Here is a 14,453-nt window from a genome sequence, read left to right as displayed (position 1 = left end):
GTTTTCCTGACCCCCAGTGTGAACATGCTGCAAGAGCCAAATTGCCTGGTTTTTACTACTCTGCAGCAGCTGTGGAGATGAGGGCAGCAGTCACCGTTACCGTGTTTCTGTTGATTATAAGTAAGAAGTGCTGAATTGTGTCTTGGATATCAGAGTCCTGTGTGGCTCTAATAGTTTTTTCATTCCTTTCATGGATAGCAGTCGGGGGAGATTGAAACATCTGAACTTCCATGCAATTTGTAGCAGAAAAGTTTAAGTGGGGATGTCTACACACTTTGTTTTACCATTGTGTAGCTTAATGAGCTATTTTTAATAATTGTCCCTAACATTTGCCAGTTAATGGCTCCCTACAATCTCAAAGCTTCCCTTAAAATTATCTTCAAACTGTACCAGTAAATTAAACTCCAAAATTAAATTCCAGGGAGCATCACTCTGCACTGGAACTTGATTACCCGTAGCATTGAAATTACTCTCTCCCCCAAAGAGTGTCTGAGTACAGTTGAGGCAACAACACAAACCAGGGGCTATTGCATACAGAGAAGGGACTTCTAAATTTGGAGAACGGTCCCAGGAACTATTATGTGTGTGCTGATATACATGTAGTTTCTGAAAACAGCATCATTGTGGCTTTTTGTCTACAGCTGGGCCTAATCTGCAGCCTGGCTCTGCAGCCCTGTGAGTATTCATGTACCACTCAATGCCATCAGAGAAAAGACCAGTGAGTAGGAACTGCTGCCTTTGCACCATTAACTGGGTTGCAGAGGAGTACTTTTGGTCCAGAAATAGAGCATGGGGGGTGACATGAGCTGTTCCTCAAGTGTCAGCCTTTTGGCACACTTATGGAAGGAAAAACTAGGATGCAGATGTGCAAAGTATCTGAAGAAGTATGGATTCACGTGGCACAGACAGGTAGCTGGAACTGAAGGAAAGCATATCTAGTTTGGTTATAAAAATGTTTACTATATACAGTAGTTAATTAAGTCCGTGCATATGTTTATATAGTTTAAGGATTTTGTTTCTTTAAACATTATGAATTTGAGAGAATGAAAACAGGAGAATGTCTTCATAGTAAATAGGTCAGAAGGGGAGATAGTCTCAGCTATTAGCTGACAGTTTTTCAGCTGAAGTTCATTGTTTTCCCAAGCTCTAGCAAGCACAGAGCAAGAAATCTGGAAGCACTTACATTCTTATTCTGGCTCTATTCAGGCACTGCTCTAAGCAATATGCTGTGGCAGTTCCAGAAGGCACATCCTAAGTATGAGATCTTCATCTACAGACCAGAATATTGTAGACTCTTGTTTCATTTTGCTATTCCTATTTTTATAAAAACATAGTTATTTTAAGGTGACTGGTCATTATATCCATAATGGATTCAAACTGTCAAGGAAGACTTGAGTGTCACACTTAGACAGCTGGTCAGAAATGAATTAGTGCATAAATTAGATGCCCTGAGATCCTGCTCTGGTAAGAGGTCAGTTCTGCTGCTTGATGCCTTTGAGAGTGCAATCAAAGGTCAGAAGAAGGCATCCCTAGCTCAACAGTCATGGAAAAGCAAACTGAAAAGATTTAGTAGGCTATCAAAGCATTGTTTGAACTCTGCTGGTATTTTTACTAGTGAAGGAAATAAATTAACTTGCAGTAGAACTGGCAACACAGAAGTTTCTATTAAATTGTATCAGTTCACTGAAATGTAGTATGATATGATTTAATTTATTTAGCATGTTTATTTAGAAAATAATTTGTAAAATTGCAGGCTTTAAAATGTGAATGTTAATTTGGCTGCAGTTGGATGTGATTGTGGTCAGTGTGTTTATTGTAGACAGCATTTATCTGTGATTATTTCTGTTGGTTTTTACGCTGCTATCCTCTGAATTTCCAAGCCACTTAGATGTTATCCTGATTACATATACCCCATTAGACAGAAGTTTATATGCTATGCTCCCACAAAACCTTTCTTTTTAAAATATGTATGTATAAAAATATATTGCAGCATCTGTCATGATTTATACAAAGCCTAATCATTAACAGCTTCATTGCCCATTAATTATTTGCAGCAGTCCTAGTGGTGAAATTGAGGCTGACAGCATAACTTGCAGACTCTTGTGAGCAAGGCTGCAAGGAGAAAGGTACTTGGCATTTGAGAATTTGTTATAGAAACAGCACATCAGTCAGAGCAGTAGCCCATGGTGCACCCAGTCATGGCAGCAGGGTGCTGAAACACAGGTTTGTAAACTGTGGTAAGTGAGGAGGCAGAACAGTAGAGGTGGAAAACCAGCATAGCAGTAGCACATTTGTAACTAGAGGACCTTTTAATTTCCTAACTAGACTATTTCTGTCCTCTGCTAGTTCAATGTATTTTTAGGCAAGGAGATATTGTAGGTTTCCCAACAGCTACACATTTGTTCAGGCAAAATAATGCAAGTACTGAGCTGAAAGTTTTATGAGTTACCACTGCATGACATTTCTGGCAGCCCTATTAGGAGACATGCCTTAGGTAGCCCTGATTTCTGCACTGCTACTTTGAGCTTCAGTTTTTAAGGAGTGCTGAGAAAATTGACCTTTAAGGATCAAGGTTAAGATGTCTGCAGGTGGAGTAGTGGAGGAGCCTGAATCTCTGAGGAGTAAGGTTTGATTTAGCACTGCAGAAAGAAAACTGAACTTCATTTCAAGCTATAAAATAAAATATGTATTTAAGATTGTTTTGCATACAAAATTTTAGACTGTGTTCTTTTGTCTGTAGTGCACCTCAAAACTGATGCATCATGTCTTGGTTTATATACAGGTACATTCATTAAAACTTGCACTTGAAGGCGTGGAGAAGGAAAGGGATTTCTACTTTGGCAAATTAAGGGAGATAGAGCTTCTCTGCCAAGAGCATGGGGGAGAGAATAATGACCTTGTCAATCGGCTAATGGAAGTCCTTTATGCTTCAGATGAACATGTAAGTTGAAGCTAAATGGTTTTTATTTTAACAAAAAAAGCTTAATTACATAAAATTTTATTGGTGTAGTATTGTCATATCCCATATTTAGAACTGCAGAACTGTAGCAGCTAGGATTCCTCTGACTCCTCCCCAAATTTGCAATTGCAAACAACAGACTTTTTAGCTTGAGGGGAGGATTCAGGAGGTTTGTTGCTTTTCACTGCTTCGGTGTAGGTTTTGTATTCTTGGTTTGCTGAGCTTTATCTAAGGGGAGAGCTGTGTCACAATTTTAAATTGATTTCACGTGGTTCTGAGCCTTAGTTTTGTTTTTTTCATCTCCCCCTATGTGCATGAAGTCTTTTACTCATGTTCTTTAAAGTGCTGAAAATCCCAAAAATTCTGACAGAGGTGCTGTTCCCTGTCTACAGCTGTGAATCTTCTCTGGCCCATGCAGCAGTGTTGGAAGAGGCATGGTGCAGGTTGCCAAACACATAATTATATCTACAAAGATAATGCTCTTTAACATTTTTTATCCTGTTGCTATAGGCAGAATTCTTCCTTGTGCAAACCAAATAATCCTCTATTAGCAAAATTTCAGAAGTGTATTGTCTGCAAGATTAAGCAAGAATCTCATTGCATCTTAGATTTAATGGTGTAGACACTGAACAAAGCAAGAAGCTGCAAAGGGTGCTGGTTAAATTCCTCAGAGACATTCAGGGATAATGATTCAGTGGAGATTTAGCTGAACTACTCCCATTCATGTTAACCAAATCCCTGTATGGATTGTACTGACAATTGACCCTTCAGGCACCAGTGGAGGAAGGCTTTGGCTCCAGAGTGTACAAGCATCAACTTAATCCCTTGGCAGCACTGTGGTACCATAGGCTGTTCTTACATCTGCTCCCAGAAAGCTGTTGCAGCAGCAGTCAGCTGACTTAGTTTAGTATCAAAACTACTGCTGAAGGAACTACTTATTCAACATACTTTTTCTAAAAAAGGCTAATGTAGGGCCTAAATATTTGAAAGTCAGGTGCAAGAGAACCACAAGTTTGAAGCTAACAGGTGCCACTGCTCAGATGAGAAGTGACAAGGAAAAGAGGATTTGTTCAGCAGTGCAGAGTGAGTGCTAGGGAGGAAAAGGAGGGGGAAAACATTATTTTCATAGGAATAAACAATAAGACAAATTTGCCAGACATGTGATAACAGGGTAAAAGTGTTACATATATATACAGCGGTCAGAGAAAATGTCTTCTGGATTCAAGAGCAGTGATTTATTTATAAAGCGAAGCCAGAAAAATCCCTCTTCACCCCATACCCCTACCACATCTATCTGTCTGTTGGCTTAGATAGCAAAGTGGTTCCACAGCAAGGAATTCATTTGTTGCTTTTCCTTCTGCAGTTTTCCTTACTGGCAGAACACATTACAAAATGTTCTACTTCAGTTCGTTTCCCAGTGTTTTATCTGCTTCTTCCCCCGAGTCCTTTCTCTGTTGAAATCATCACCCATGCCTACATGTGAACTACGGACAACTGTGCTTTCATCTGAAATGTGGTTACTGTTGGAGACTGGGTGTGTCACTACAGTAGGAAAGCACTGCTCCTCCAGAGAGGAATACAGAGGCCATTCCTCACACGTTTTTTTTACTCCTTTTGTGGGAGTCTTGATCTCTGCAGCTTAACAGATAGACAGTGACTTGCTGAGGAGAGACCCAAATGCATTAGCACTAAACCAAAAACTGTAGCTTAGTGCTGGTTCAGATCCTGCCTACTTTTTGGACTTCACTCTCTTATTTCCTTTCTTTGCCCTTCAGAACTGGGGTTTTTTTCCTCTGCCTCTGTAATGAATTTGTCCCAAGTCAAATTCTTTATCTTGCAGTATTTTGCTGATTAATCCCTTGGTAATCGCAGTTTGGCTTTCCTAGTCAGGCCATGAGGCTATTAGGTAAATTGTGTACAGAATTATTCAAAATACAAGTATAGAGTTCAGTCCCTCAAGGGCTCATTCCTCAGGTGTTTGATTATTGTAGTATTGCACTGAAGAGATTTTGATCAGGTTCATGTTTGGGATGGGGAATGAGGTAATTATTTTTTCTCAGAAGTTCAGTTATAGTGTAGTTTCAGTCATGTCACCTCCTAAATATCTGTTTTGTTTAATTCACTAAGAACTAATCTTTCAAGACTGAACTTTTTTTTCTCTTTTTTTTTTTTTAATTTCTTTTTTTGCTTGATTTTGGTGAGCTTGAGCAGTGCAAATATCAATCCAGTTGGTTCCTTCTCTTTAGAGCCTTCATTTTCTTTTCCCTGTTACAATTCTGCTTAAACCATCATTATGTCTCTGCTTAAGCAAGAGGAATAGCATATCTTCTACTGTCATGTCTGACCACTCTGTAGACCTTTGTAATTTTAAATTATGAATTGGTCATTTGTAATCCTACTCCTTCTTCAAAAACATCAAAGTTGCCAGTGCTCAAAGGCTACATTTGAGCGGTGGAGAGATGTGTGCCTACTTTTCAAGCTCTCAGTGTGTAAAGCACTTGGTCATGTAGAAGAGCTTTTGCTTTCTTGCACAGGCTGTTGTGGTTCAGTTCATGTAGAAGCTGGGAGAATTGCTCATATTGGGTATCTCAGTTTCCCAGAGCAATTGCTTGAAATGCAGCTGGTTTGGTAACTTTCTGCTCTAGCAGCTTCTACACCTGCTGCTACTTTTGGAAAAGGCCCCTGCCTTCCCCAACACTTTCATAGTCTAAATCTTCAGTCTGCAGGCACACCTGAATAGTTTGAGGCAGATGGATCTAAGGGTCAAAAGAGACCGTCTCTCAACATGGGAGACAGAGATGGCCACGGTCATCTGGCTCAAGCCAGAAATAAATGCTCTAAATACATCTTCCACTACTTCCCTTATTAGGGGATGCTGTTCAATGAGATTCCACAGTCCCAAAGTAATTGGACTCTTATGGTTCCCATTTCGTGTATTTATACAAGCTGTACATACTGAAAAACATGTCCCAAGCCTGAGAACAACTTCTGAGGTAGTTACATCATACGATTCACTATTTCCACTAAAGATAAACCTGGCAAAATAGGGGCCACCACTCCTCTTCAGAGCTGTGAAGTAGATTCCACTCCCTGTGCTTAGAGGCTTTTCCTATTGTATGGATGAGAGGAAAGCATGTACATGACCCAGAAAGTCTGCACGAGTGGGCTTTCTAACAATGTCATCACACAGGGCCTGTGGAGCATGTGCCTTCCCAAGCAGGTCACCTCAGCACAGCAGGAGGGTCAGGACAGATGGGGTTAAGGCAGCATCACTCACTGCAGCTAAAGAAGCTTCAGTTTTCTCACCCTGCAGGGCAGGGTCACATTCTCCCAGCTGTCAGCTCCTCCCTGTGAACCTCCTGTTCTCTGCACATCCTGCACCCTTGCAGCCCATCACAGGAGCTGCAGTTTTTAGGTACTGTATGGAATAAGGGCATCATTTCCTCCAAAAGGCCAAAACGTGCTTAACTTCAGCTGCCATGACTGATGTATGACTTCTACCTGAAAAGGGCACCTGAGTGGTAGAAAGTTTGCTTTCAATTGAAATTGGGCTGTTTCTGTATGTGGTAAATTAATGACTCTTTCCATTGTATCAGTAAATGTTAGGAACCTTATTCCTCTTTTGCTCTTTAGATAAATATTTTATTGCCAGAAAGGAATTAGTTTGTTTTGTAATCTGCTCTGGACTGCTGTGGGGAAACTAAAATTATAGCCTTCCTTTTCTTTTGATTTTTGTGTCATATTTGAAAACCTAGCAGTAGCAATTTTTTAAAGTTTCTTGTTCAACCTGCTTACTTCTAACAAAAGTTAGGGAGCCAGGTGGGTTCTGCAGAGGTAGCCCACTGGGGATGCCAGATTTTGAATGGCAGCTCAGTGTCTTGGAAAAGTGTTTTCCTTTGGAGCTGCCTACAGCAGAGCAGTACTAATGCAGGACAGAATATACACGAGAAGGATCTCTTCAGTGAACCGTGCTGTGGAAAGATGGAAAGCACTTGAGAGGAAAGCTGTAAATGCAGCTGTGCTTAATGGCAGTCCAGAAGGGATGCTCTAAAAGTCAGCCAGACTTTTTGAGCTCACATAACATTGAGGTCAACTCAGGATAGTAGGCCTGTTGCCTGTAATTTGAAAGTTGTTTGGAACTGGTGTCACCTGCAGTGAGGATACAGCCTTTCCTTGTGTCAGGGATTCATATTTCAGTGGGAATGTATATGCAGAGAGACAGCTTTGGATAATACTGAGCATAAAAACAATGGGAAATGATTACTTAGTAATTAGTGCTTTTTACAGTAGCTCTCTAAGTCATTGAATATGGAGCTCTTCCCCCAGCCTCCCAAGAAAATGTGTCTGTAAGTCTATGGGAGTTGACATGGGTGTATTATTTTGGGAAAGTAATATGCCTGACCTCAAAAAGGAGGCTGTGTTGAATTTTTCAGGCAGGTAATAGTAAAAGTGTCTTGTCCATTTAGTGATCTAAATCTTGAGAGAAGATTGTGTGAAAACTGTGGGGGACAGGTTCACAAAACCTTGGACAAGCTGAAAATGGGAGGACATCAGGATGCTATGGTACAGCATTTAACTGTTGACATACCACTATCTAACTATTCAAAGTGTTCACTCACCAGAACAGATAACACACAGTGGAGCTGAAAGTTGTCAGGAAAAAAACAGTACTGCCTATGCCTCAATTAGAAATAAAGAAAGTACATTTTAATGTAATACTTGTTTTCCTCAGGTAGCAGCTCATTTTGTACTTCCTTGCATGAAAATTATTAAGTTTTATGCTACAGTGAGCACCACGGGGTAAGATTACATGAGGAATGCTTTCTGCTGAAGAGTGTTTTGGAATCTTTTTGTCCCTACAGGAGAGCCACACAGATGAGCATGAAGGTGAAGAGCAAGTCCATGAACAGCCCCAGCAGCAGGATGAGTACTGACTCATGCAGCATCTCTGACAATTTTCGTTTTGTGTGAGAACTTTCTTCTGGAGAATGGAACATGTGCGGCCTCAAACTTGAAATCAGTTCACTCCCAGTCTGCCATTAACATTTATGTACCATAGTGAGTGCCAGCCAACCACTGCATTCTGTACCAATACTTTGCCAAGATGCATTTGCAGGAGTCTTCTTTCAGTGTATCTTCCCAAGAGGTTGTAGGGCTACATCACCTACTGTACATCACTGCAACGTCACCACTTGGCTGCTTGAGATTTGTTCTGCTCTTTAAAAATATATATATTTATTTTTTTTTCTTTTTCGTCTTAAGTATGATACACTTGTAACTTGTTCTAACATATTTATATTGGCATTTTGTGTGGCAAGGAGTTCTGTACCACTAGCTGTGTCTCTCACTTTGTGGTGCTTTTGCGTTTTCTAGTACATCTGCCTTGGGGCATCAATTTGGCCAAACAGTTGAAATAAAGGGATACAATGGGTATCATACTCAAGCCACAACGATGAGGTTGTGTTGTGGAAGAAAATGCTTGTGTTGCTCACATTTATTCCTTCCCTGCCTTCACAAATGGAAGGCAGAGCATCTGTTTTACTGGGAGATTTATACCCCTGTGTTAAAAAGCCTGCATGGTATGTTTTTTGGCTGATTTCTAGAGGAACAGACATCCACTTAAGCTTTTTGAAAAACCTTCCCAGTTTCCTAACTAGTCAATAGAAAGTTCCCAGCTTTTCTTCCTTTCTGAGGAATCCAGTCCCAGCTCCAGCTGCACCTCTACCTCCGCAGAGCTCAGTGCTGAGGGAGGAGAGAAATCTCCTCGACACAAGCGTAGCTGCAGGACACAGTCTGGGCCATCATCCTTGGCTTCCTGCTTCTCAGAAAAGGAAAAAGTAGGCCAGCCATTTCTTTCCACTTTCCTTCTCCCTTCCACTGTCCCAGCCATACAAGTCTAGAAGACAGAAATTTTGTCACTAGTGCAAAGTATGGGGGAAAACAGCAACAGCAGCAGCCCTGAACCGTACCCCAGACTCCCCTGGAAATGGATGGTAGATACTTCACAAGTTTAAGGCTGCTTCTAAAGCATGGAGAAGCTGTGAGGAGTCCTCCTGGAGACAGGGCACAGATTAGAAGGGGACCATCTGACTGAGGCCACTGAGCTGGCTCTGCTCTTGGCTAACCTTCCTCCTTCAAGGCCAGTGTGGTACAGAACCACATGTGCACTGGAGATGTCTGCAGTGGGAGCATTCCCTTCCAGTGTGGTCCCATGGCCCTGTTCTAAATGGTGGTATTTTATAAAGAGAGGTATGAAATATAAAAAGCATTCCTTGTTCTTCTCCTACCACTGCGCATTGTAGTCTCTCTGGTTATTTAATGCCTGGTATTCACTCACTTCATTTTCTGAGTTCTGGTTTGTTGTGCTGATTTAGCAGGTACGTGGAAGTCCCATCCCAATTGGCATTCACTGAAAAACTCCACAGCCTATTGAACAGCTAAATCATTTTAGGTGTTCATAGGCTTCTAAAGCATTAGGCCCCCAGCTTGTACTTCCAAAGAAAGGTTTCCAATATATCAGCCCCCAGGCATACACACATGCACATGCAGTTTTCCATTCCTAATCAATCTTTTGCAGCTAAGTGGCTCTTAGTTAAATGTGAGAACCCTGCTGTTGTATTGCACCACCAACAATATATAAAATGCTGTTGAGCACCAGATCAGGTATTTCCAGTTCCTTGATCCTTCCCCTGCACAGCAGAAGAGTTTCTGGATGCTGCAGACTGAAGTTTTTCCAGCTCTGCACCCAGTATTGACCTCACATCCTACCCAGTGATGAAATCAAAGTACTGCAACTTGTAGGCCACTGCTTTCCTCTCCCATTTCAATTGGTTACAAATAAGGTCTGGTTTATAAAATCGTGGTTTTTCCAAAATAATTATTTCCAAGAATCACCACAAATGGGGGGAATTGTCATTTTTGTTGTATTTGTGTTTATTAGAACATATGTACTTATTACAATTGTCATTGTAATAAACAGTAGTTCTTCATAATACTGTTGAAGAGCAGTTACTAATTTTTTTCCAGACTCCAGAATGTCCTTTAACCTTTAAGGGATCTCTGAATGGGGCAAGGATCAGGCTATAAACTTAATTTCATCAGCACGTCTCTGCTTACTGGAGTTCATCCTTCAGCCAATACTTGAGCAGGTGCGTGGAGAGCACTTCAAAGGAAAACATATTTCTGAAGGTGCAAATGGTTGGGGTTGCTGAGCTCCCCAGACAGTTCATAGCCAGGCTGTTGTGCCTCTCTTCTTCTCTCTCTTTTGAAGCACACATGGGAAAAAAATTTTTAAAAACTGAAATTTGTTTCCTGAAAATTCCTTGCATCCTGTTTCTGATCTGAGGACCATAGCCCTCTCACTGCTTGTATCAAGAGGACTGATGTAGGGAGCCAGGGCAGTGAAATTCTTTGGGGGCACCAGAAATGTGGCTGTGCTGAGGGGAGAGCAGTGTTCTGAAAGGGAAAAGAGTTGTCCTTCCCCCCACCCCCTGTGAGTAACCCATTCTTCTGTTATGGTTTTAATATGCATTTGTAATTACCTTTACTAAATAGCACACCATAAAGCTTTGGTTATATATTAAATGTAAACTGAAAGGAATGTAAACATATGTATTGTTAATTATAAATAGATAAGTAATGGCATAATAGATACAAAAAAGTCTTATTCAGATGTATCAGTCATTTTACATTATCCACAAACTGTCGCATGATAGAGTAGATTTTTGTCTGAATATGTGAATAACTTGACTTGCGTTTATCTTTTTACATATTTAATAAAAAAATATATGTTAAAATCTGTCTAGCTCTAGAGACTATTCAGAACATTCCAAAATAATAATTTTCTGGATTAAATACATATTTTTGATTCATCAGGGGCTGCATATGGGAGCAGGAAGAAAAAGGCAGCTGCTTTAAAAATCCAGAAGTTCGCTTACCCTGTGTGTGTGGATAGCATCTGTTTTCCCAAGAGCTCAGCAACTGTATTCCCTTTTATAAATCAAAACAGAAAATGCACGTACGTATGTGCATGTAAACAGCACATTTTTCTTTATGGTAAGTGCTTTCAGATTTTGGTGTCCTAACTCCCTTGGTTATCAGTCCAAAGCAAAGCTGGCAGCAGCCAGGAGGCAAAGAGAGCACTACAGAAAGGTACCAAAGCTCCCAGTGGGCTTCCTCGCAGTGGCCAGGTATTCAAGGATGAATCTTCAATGCAGTACCTAAAAGTTACTTAGATTTTAGATTAAAGTATGAGGTTTTGTTGGGAGAGAAGGGGGAAAATTCATTATAGTTCTCACAGCTCTGGTCTTCTGTAGCTGCAGCAGTTGCTGCTCAAGCACAGGAGTTCTGAGCCTTGGATCAGTACCCTTTTCCTCTGTGTCAAAGTGACCCTGTTGTGAGCCACCAGCCTGCACCCCTCTGCTCCAGGTATCCCTGGGCCTCTGATAAAGGAGGGGAGGATGAAGCAGGGACCAGAGGAGCCCATTTCCAACCCAGGCATTCAAACCTGGGAGAGCAGCTCTTCTTTAGTTGTTTTTCATAAGACCAGGAGGAAGGCATGTCCTTGGAGTAGTGCAAATTCTCTAAAGCATAACAAAATTATATATTTTCCAATTCAGATAGTTGAAAACTTGCTGCCATAATGTGACCAAAAAAATGTATTGTTGGACTGTTAGGTCATCTACATACCTGACTGCAAAATAAATCTGTGACTGTACAGCCCTATGAAGAAAAGCATTTTTCTTCCTATTCACTGAACCAGTTGTCATCTACAGCAGCTAATAATTCAATATATACACCGTGCAATCCACAATCTCTTTTTACACCTGTCTTTATACAGATTGTAGTGATAAATTGCTTTAAAGAGGAAAAACAAAGTTATTTGCCATGTTTTCATACAGAAGGTGAAAAAACTGGCCAGAGATTAATGTAATTTAAAAGTGATACTCAATTTCTCTTTAGAAAGGTACAAGTGCAGGCAGGTTGTGGTAGTTCAAGTTTTATAATTTCATTTAATGAATATTTCAAAATACTCTTTTCCAGTGCATCAAATTGCACTGCTTCTGTGACCCTTATTTCCAGCTGTTTCCTAAATAAGTGCAAGACAGATGGAAAAAGGAAGCCTGTCCACAGAGTTTCTCCTGTATGACCACATTCAATTTGGAGTTTTGTTTATTGTATCCCGATTCTTTTCTTACCAGTTTGCTCAATGCTTGTGATGGAAAGGTGAAATACAAACTGCCTTTATAAAGCAGGTGAGACTTTTGTGGCAGTGTCTCAGGTATCGGCTGTAGTATTTAACTTCATCAGATATTGAGACTGCTGGGTGCATGCAGCAACATCAAACTCATCACTCCCCTTCAAATACAGTCAGAACAACCTTTTTTGGCAAACCTCATCAAATAAAGAGATTTCAGACTTACTCCAGGGGAGTCCTTGGGCAGTTAGGAAGCACCTCTGTGGACATCCCATGTTTCCTGGGCATCACAGAGGGTAAGGGTATGGCTGCCACACTGGTGAGGAAGAAGCCTGGGAGATGCCTCCTGTGCTGGACCACAGTGGTGCTGAAGGGCATCCTCCCTTCCCTGCCCAGCTCTTGGCAAACCTCTGCCTCAGCATTACAGCATGACCTGTCTCCTCTGCCTGACTCACACCTGGAGCTGCTTGAACTGTGACTCACCTGATTGTCTGGGAGGTGGGACGCTCCATGTGCTTGTTTGGAAGGCGGAACATGGATTTTTTCAAACCTGAAGGAACTTTCCGATATTTCTGCTTTGTGAACAGGGGAAGCTGATGTGCAGGCTTGTTCCCTGGTGCCTGTGGTAAGGGATGCCTGGGGAAATCAGCCCTGCTGGTGTTGTGGTAGGGCAACTGCTGTAACCGGCTTAAGCTGAAGCTGCTCATACAACTTGCCAGTACTCAGCTGAAAATATTAATAGGAGCTACAGATGTAAGGGTAAGTTAACTGGGGGGCAAAAATTATCAGGCTAGTGATAAACCAACAGAAACAGTCTAAGAACTGAAAAAGATGAACTTCAGACTCAGCTCAACAGCTCAAAAACCACTTCCACCTGGCTTCTGGCAAGGGAGATGGTTAAATAGTTAATAAACATGCCAGACTGTCAATCACATCCCTCTGTGCTTACCTTGGGGAGGTGGACAGATTTAATTAGTGCTTCAAGGCCACAAAGGCCCTCTGGCTAGGGCAGCATATAAAAAGACATGAAACTGAAATTCTTACTCCCTCCTCCAAGGCACACAGAAAATCCACGTGTATTATAGATGAAGGGAGCAGTTTACATCTGCATGCAAACATGTAATGTTTAAAAGAAAAAAATTCCTTGTTTCTCTTTCCTATGGCATTTTCTAAAACCACAAGAATTTGCTTCAAGCACACAGGCAAATAATGACTTGTTTAGCATTTTGCACTGGTAGATGATGTTGGACTGAAACTAGTTTTGAAGAGAAATAGGCAAATCTTCAAAGGTTTGCTGGCCAAATTTATTTTCAGCTGTTTACCTTTGTAGGCTGTATTGTTTGTTGCTACTGAAATATAAACAATGTGCTTGTTACTGCCTAGAAAATAAACAGAAGGGCCAGCTGCTGCTGTATTAAGTCTGCATTTCTGACAGGTCAGCTGACTCATCTTAATGCTGAGAATGGGGATGAAACTGTACATTTCAAAAACACTTTACTGTACCCATAACTTTCTGAGCTCATTCTCTTGTTTTCACACATTCATATGAGGTGAGGAAAAGACTGGATGTGCATAAGCCTTTCAGGAGGTTGTGTGGAAGAAATGAGTTGTGAGAAAATAAATATGGCAAATGAAGCAGGCACAGATGTGTGAGTGGGAAGGACGTACAGGGAGGGTTCACATTGCTGGGGTCCCACTGGTGACTAGGCTGGGCAAAGCCAGTGCTGGTTATAAACCACTAAAGATCTTGTGTAATCCAGCATGGATTCATCCAGGACTTTGGACACAGTGGTAAGGAGGAGGAAGACAAAAGAGAGGTGAGTAACAAGGCTTGGTATAAAGAATAATATCAACAGAACAACTTGGTAAAGTTCTCTGCTGGACAGGCATCTTCCTCTGAGATGAAGCATCTGGCTGCATAGCTCGTTGTAGTGGTTCAGATATCTGTACTATTCTATTCTTTGGTTATTTTAATCAGATTAATTCCAACTATTTATCACATCAGAAGAGCTGCAAATCTCCATGTCAAGTGTTACAGTCTGATCATAGTGCAGGTGTTCACTCTTGGATGCGTTTCTTCAGGGAAAAGATGTAAATGTTCAAGTGCTCGCTCAGCTGCCTACCCTAAAGAGAAATCACAGAGATTAGTAGCCTGTTTTGTATGTGCTTCACAATTCACTGCCTTTCCTCTCCCAGTAAGAGGGGGAGGACCCAACTACAGTCCTCACATACTTGGGGATCCCTGAGTACACAGGAACCTGTAAATATTCAAACAAGAGAGCTGTTTTCCTTACATTC

General features: G+C 41.2%; 2 protein-coding genes across 5 annotated transcripts in view; one reads left to right on the top strand and one right to left on the bottom strand.

Moving 5' to 3' along the window:
• The window catches only part of MAPRE2 (microtubule associated protein RP/EB family member 2), a 98,662-nt gene extending 87,903 nt beyond the window's left edge, over positions 1-10,759 (top strand). For all 4 annotated transcript variants that reach the window (XM_021536580.3, XM_021536579.3, XM_021536578.3 and 1 more), the window contains 2 exons: positions 2,783-2,941; positions 7,822-10,759. In XM_021536580.3, coding sequence (XP_021392255.1) covers positions 2,783-2,941; positions 7,822-7,893 — 231 coding nt within the window. In that variant the 3' untranslated portion in view covers positions 7,894-10,759. The remainder of the gene's footprint in view (positions 1-2,782; positions 2,942-7,821) is intronic.
• A 3,434-nt stretch (positions 10,760-14,193) lies between these two features.
• LOC110473756 (ethanolaminephosphotransferase 1) overlaps positions 14,194-14,453 on the bottom strand; it is a 51,810-nt gene continuing 51,550 nt past the window's right edge. Inside the window, exon 10 of the mRNA XM_031504028.2 lies at positions 14,194-14,279. Coding sequence (XP_031359888.1) covers positions 14,214-14,279 — 66 coding nt within the window. The 3' untranslated portion in view covers positions 14,194-14,213. The remainder of the gene's footprint in view (positions 14,280-14,453) is intronic.

This window comes from Lonchura striata, chromosome 1, assembly GCF_046129695.1.
Source record: "Lonchura striata isolate bLonStr1 chromosome 1, bLonStr1.mat, whole genome shotgun sequence".
Lineage (NCBI taxonomy): Eukaryota > Metazoa > Chordata > Aves > Passeriformes > Estrildidae > Lonchura > Lonchura striata.
Note: the sequence above shows the minus strand (reverse complement) of the source record. Positions and strands in the feature narration are given on the sequence as shown.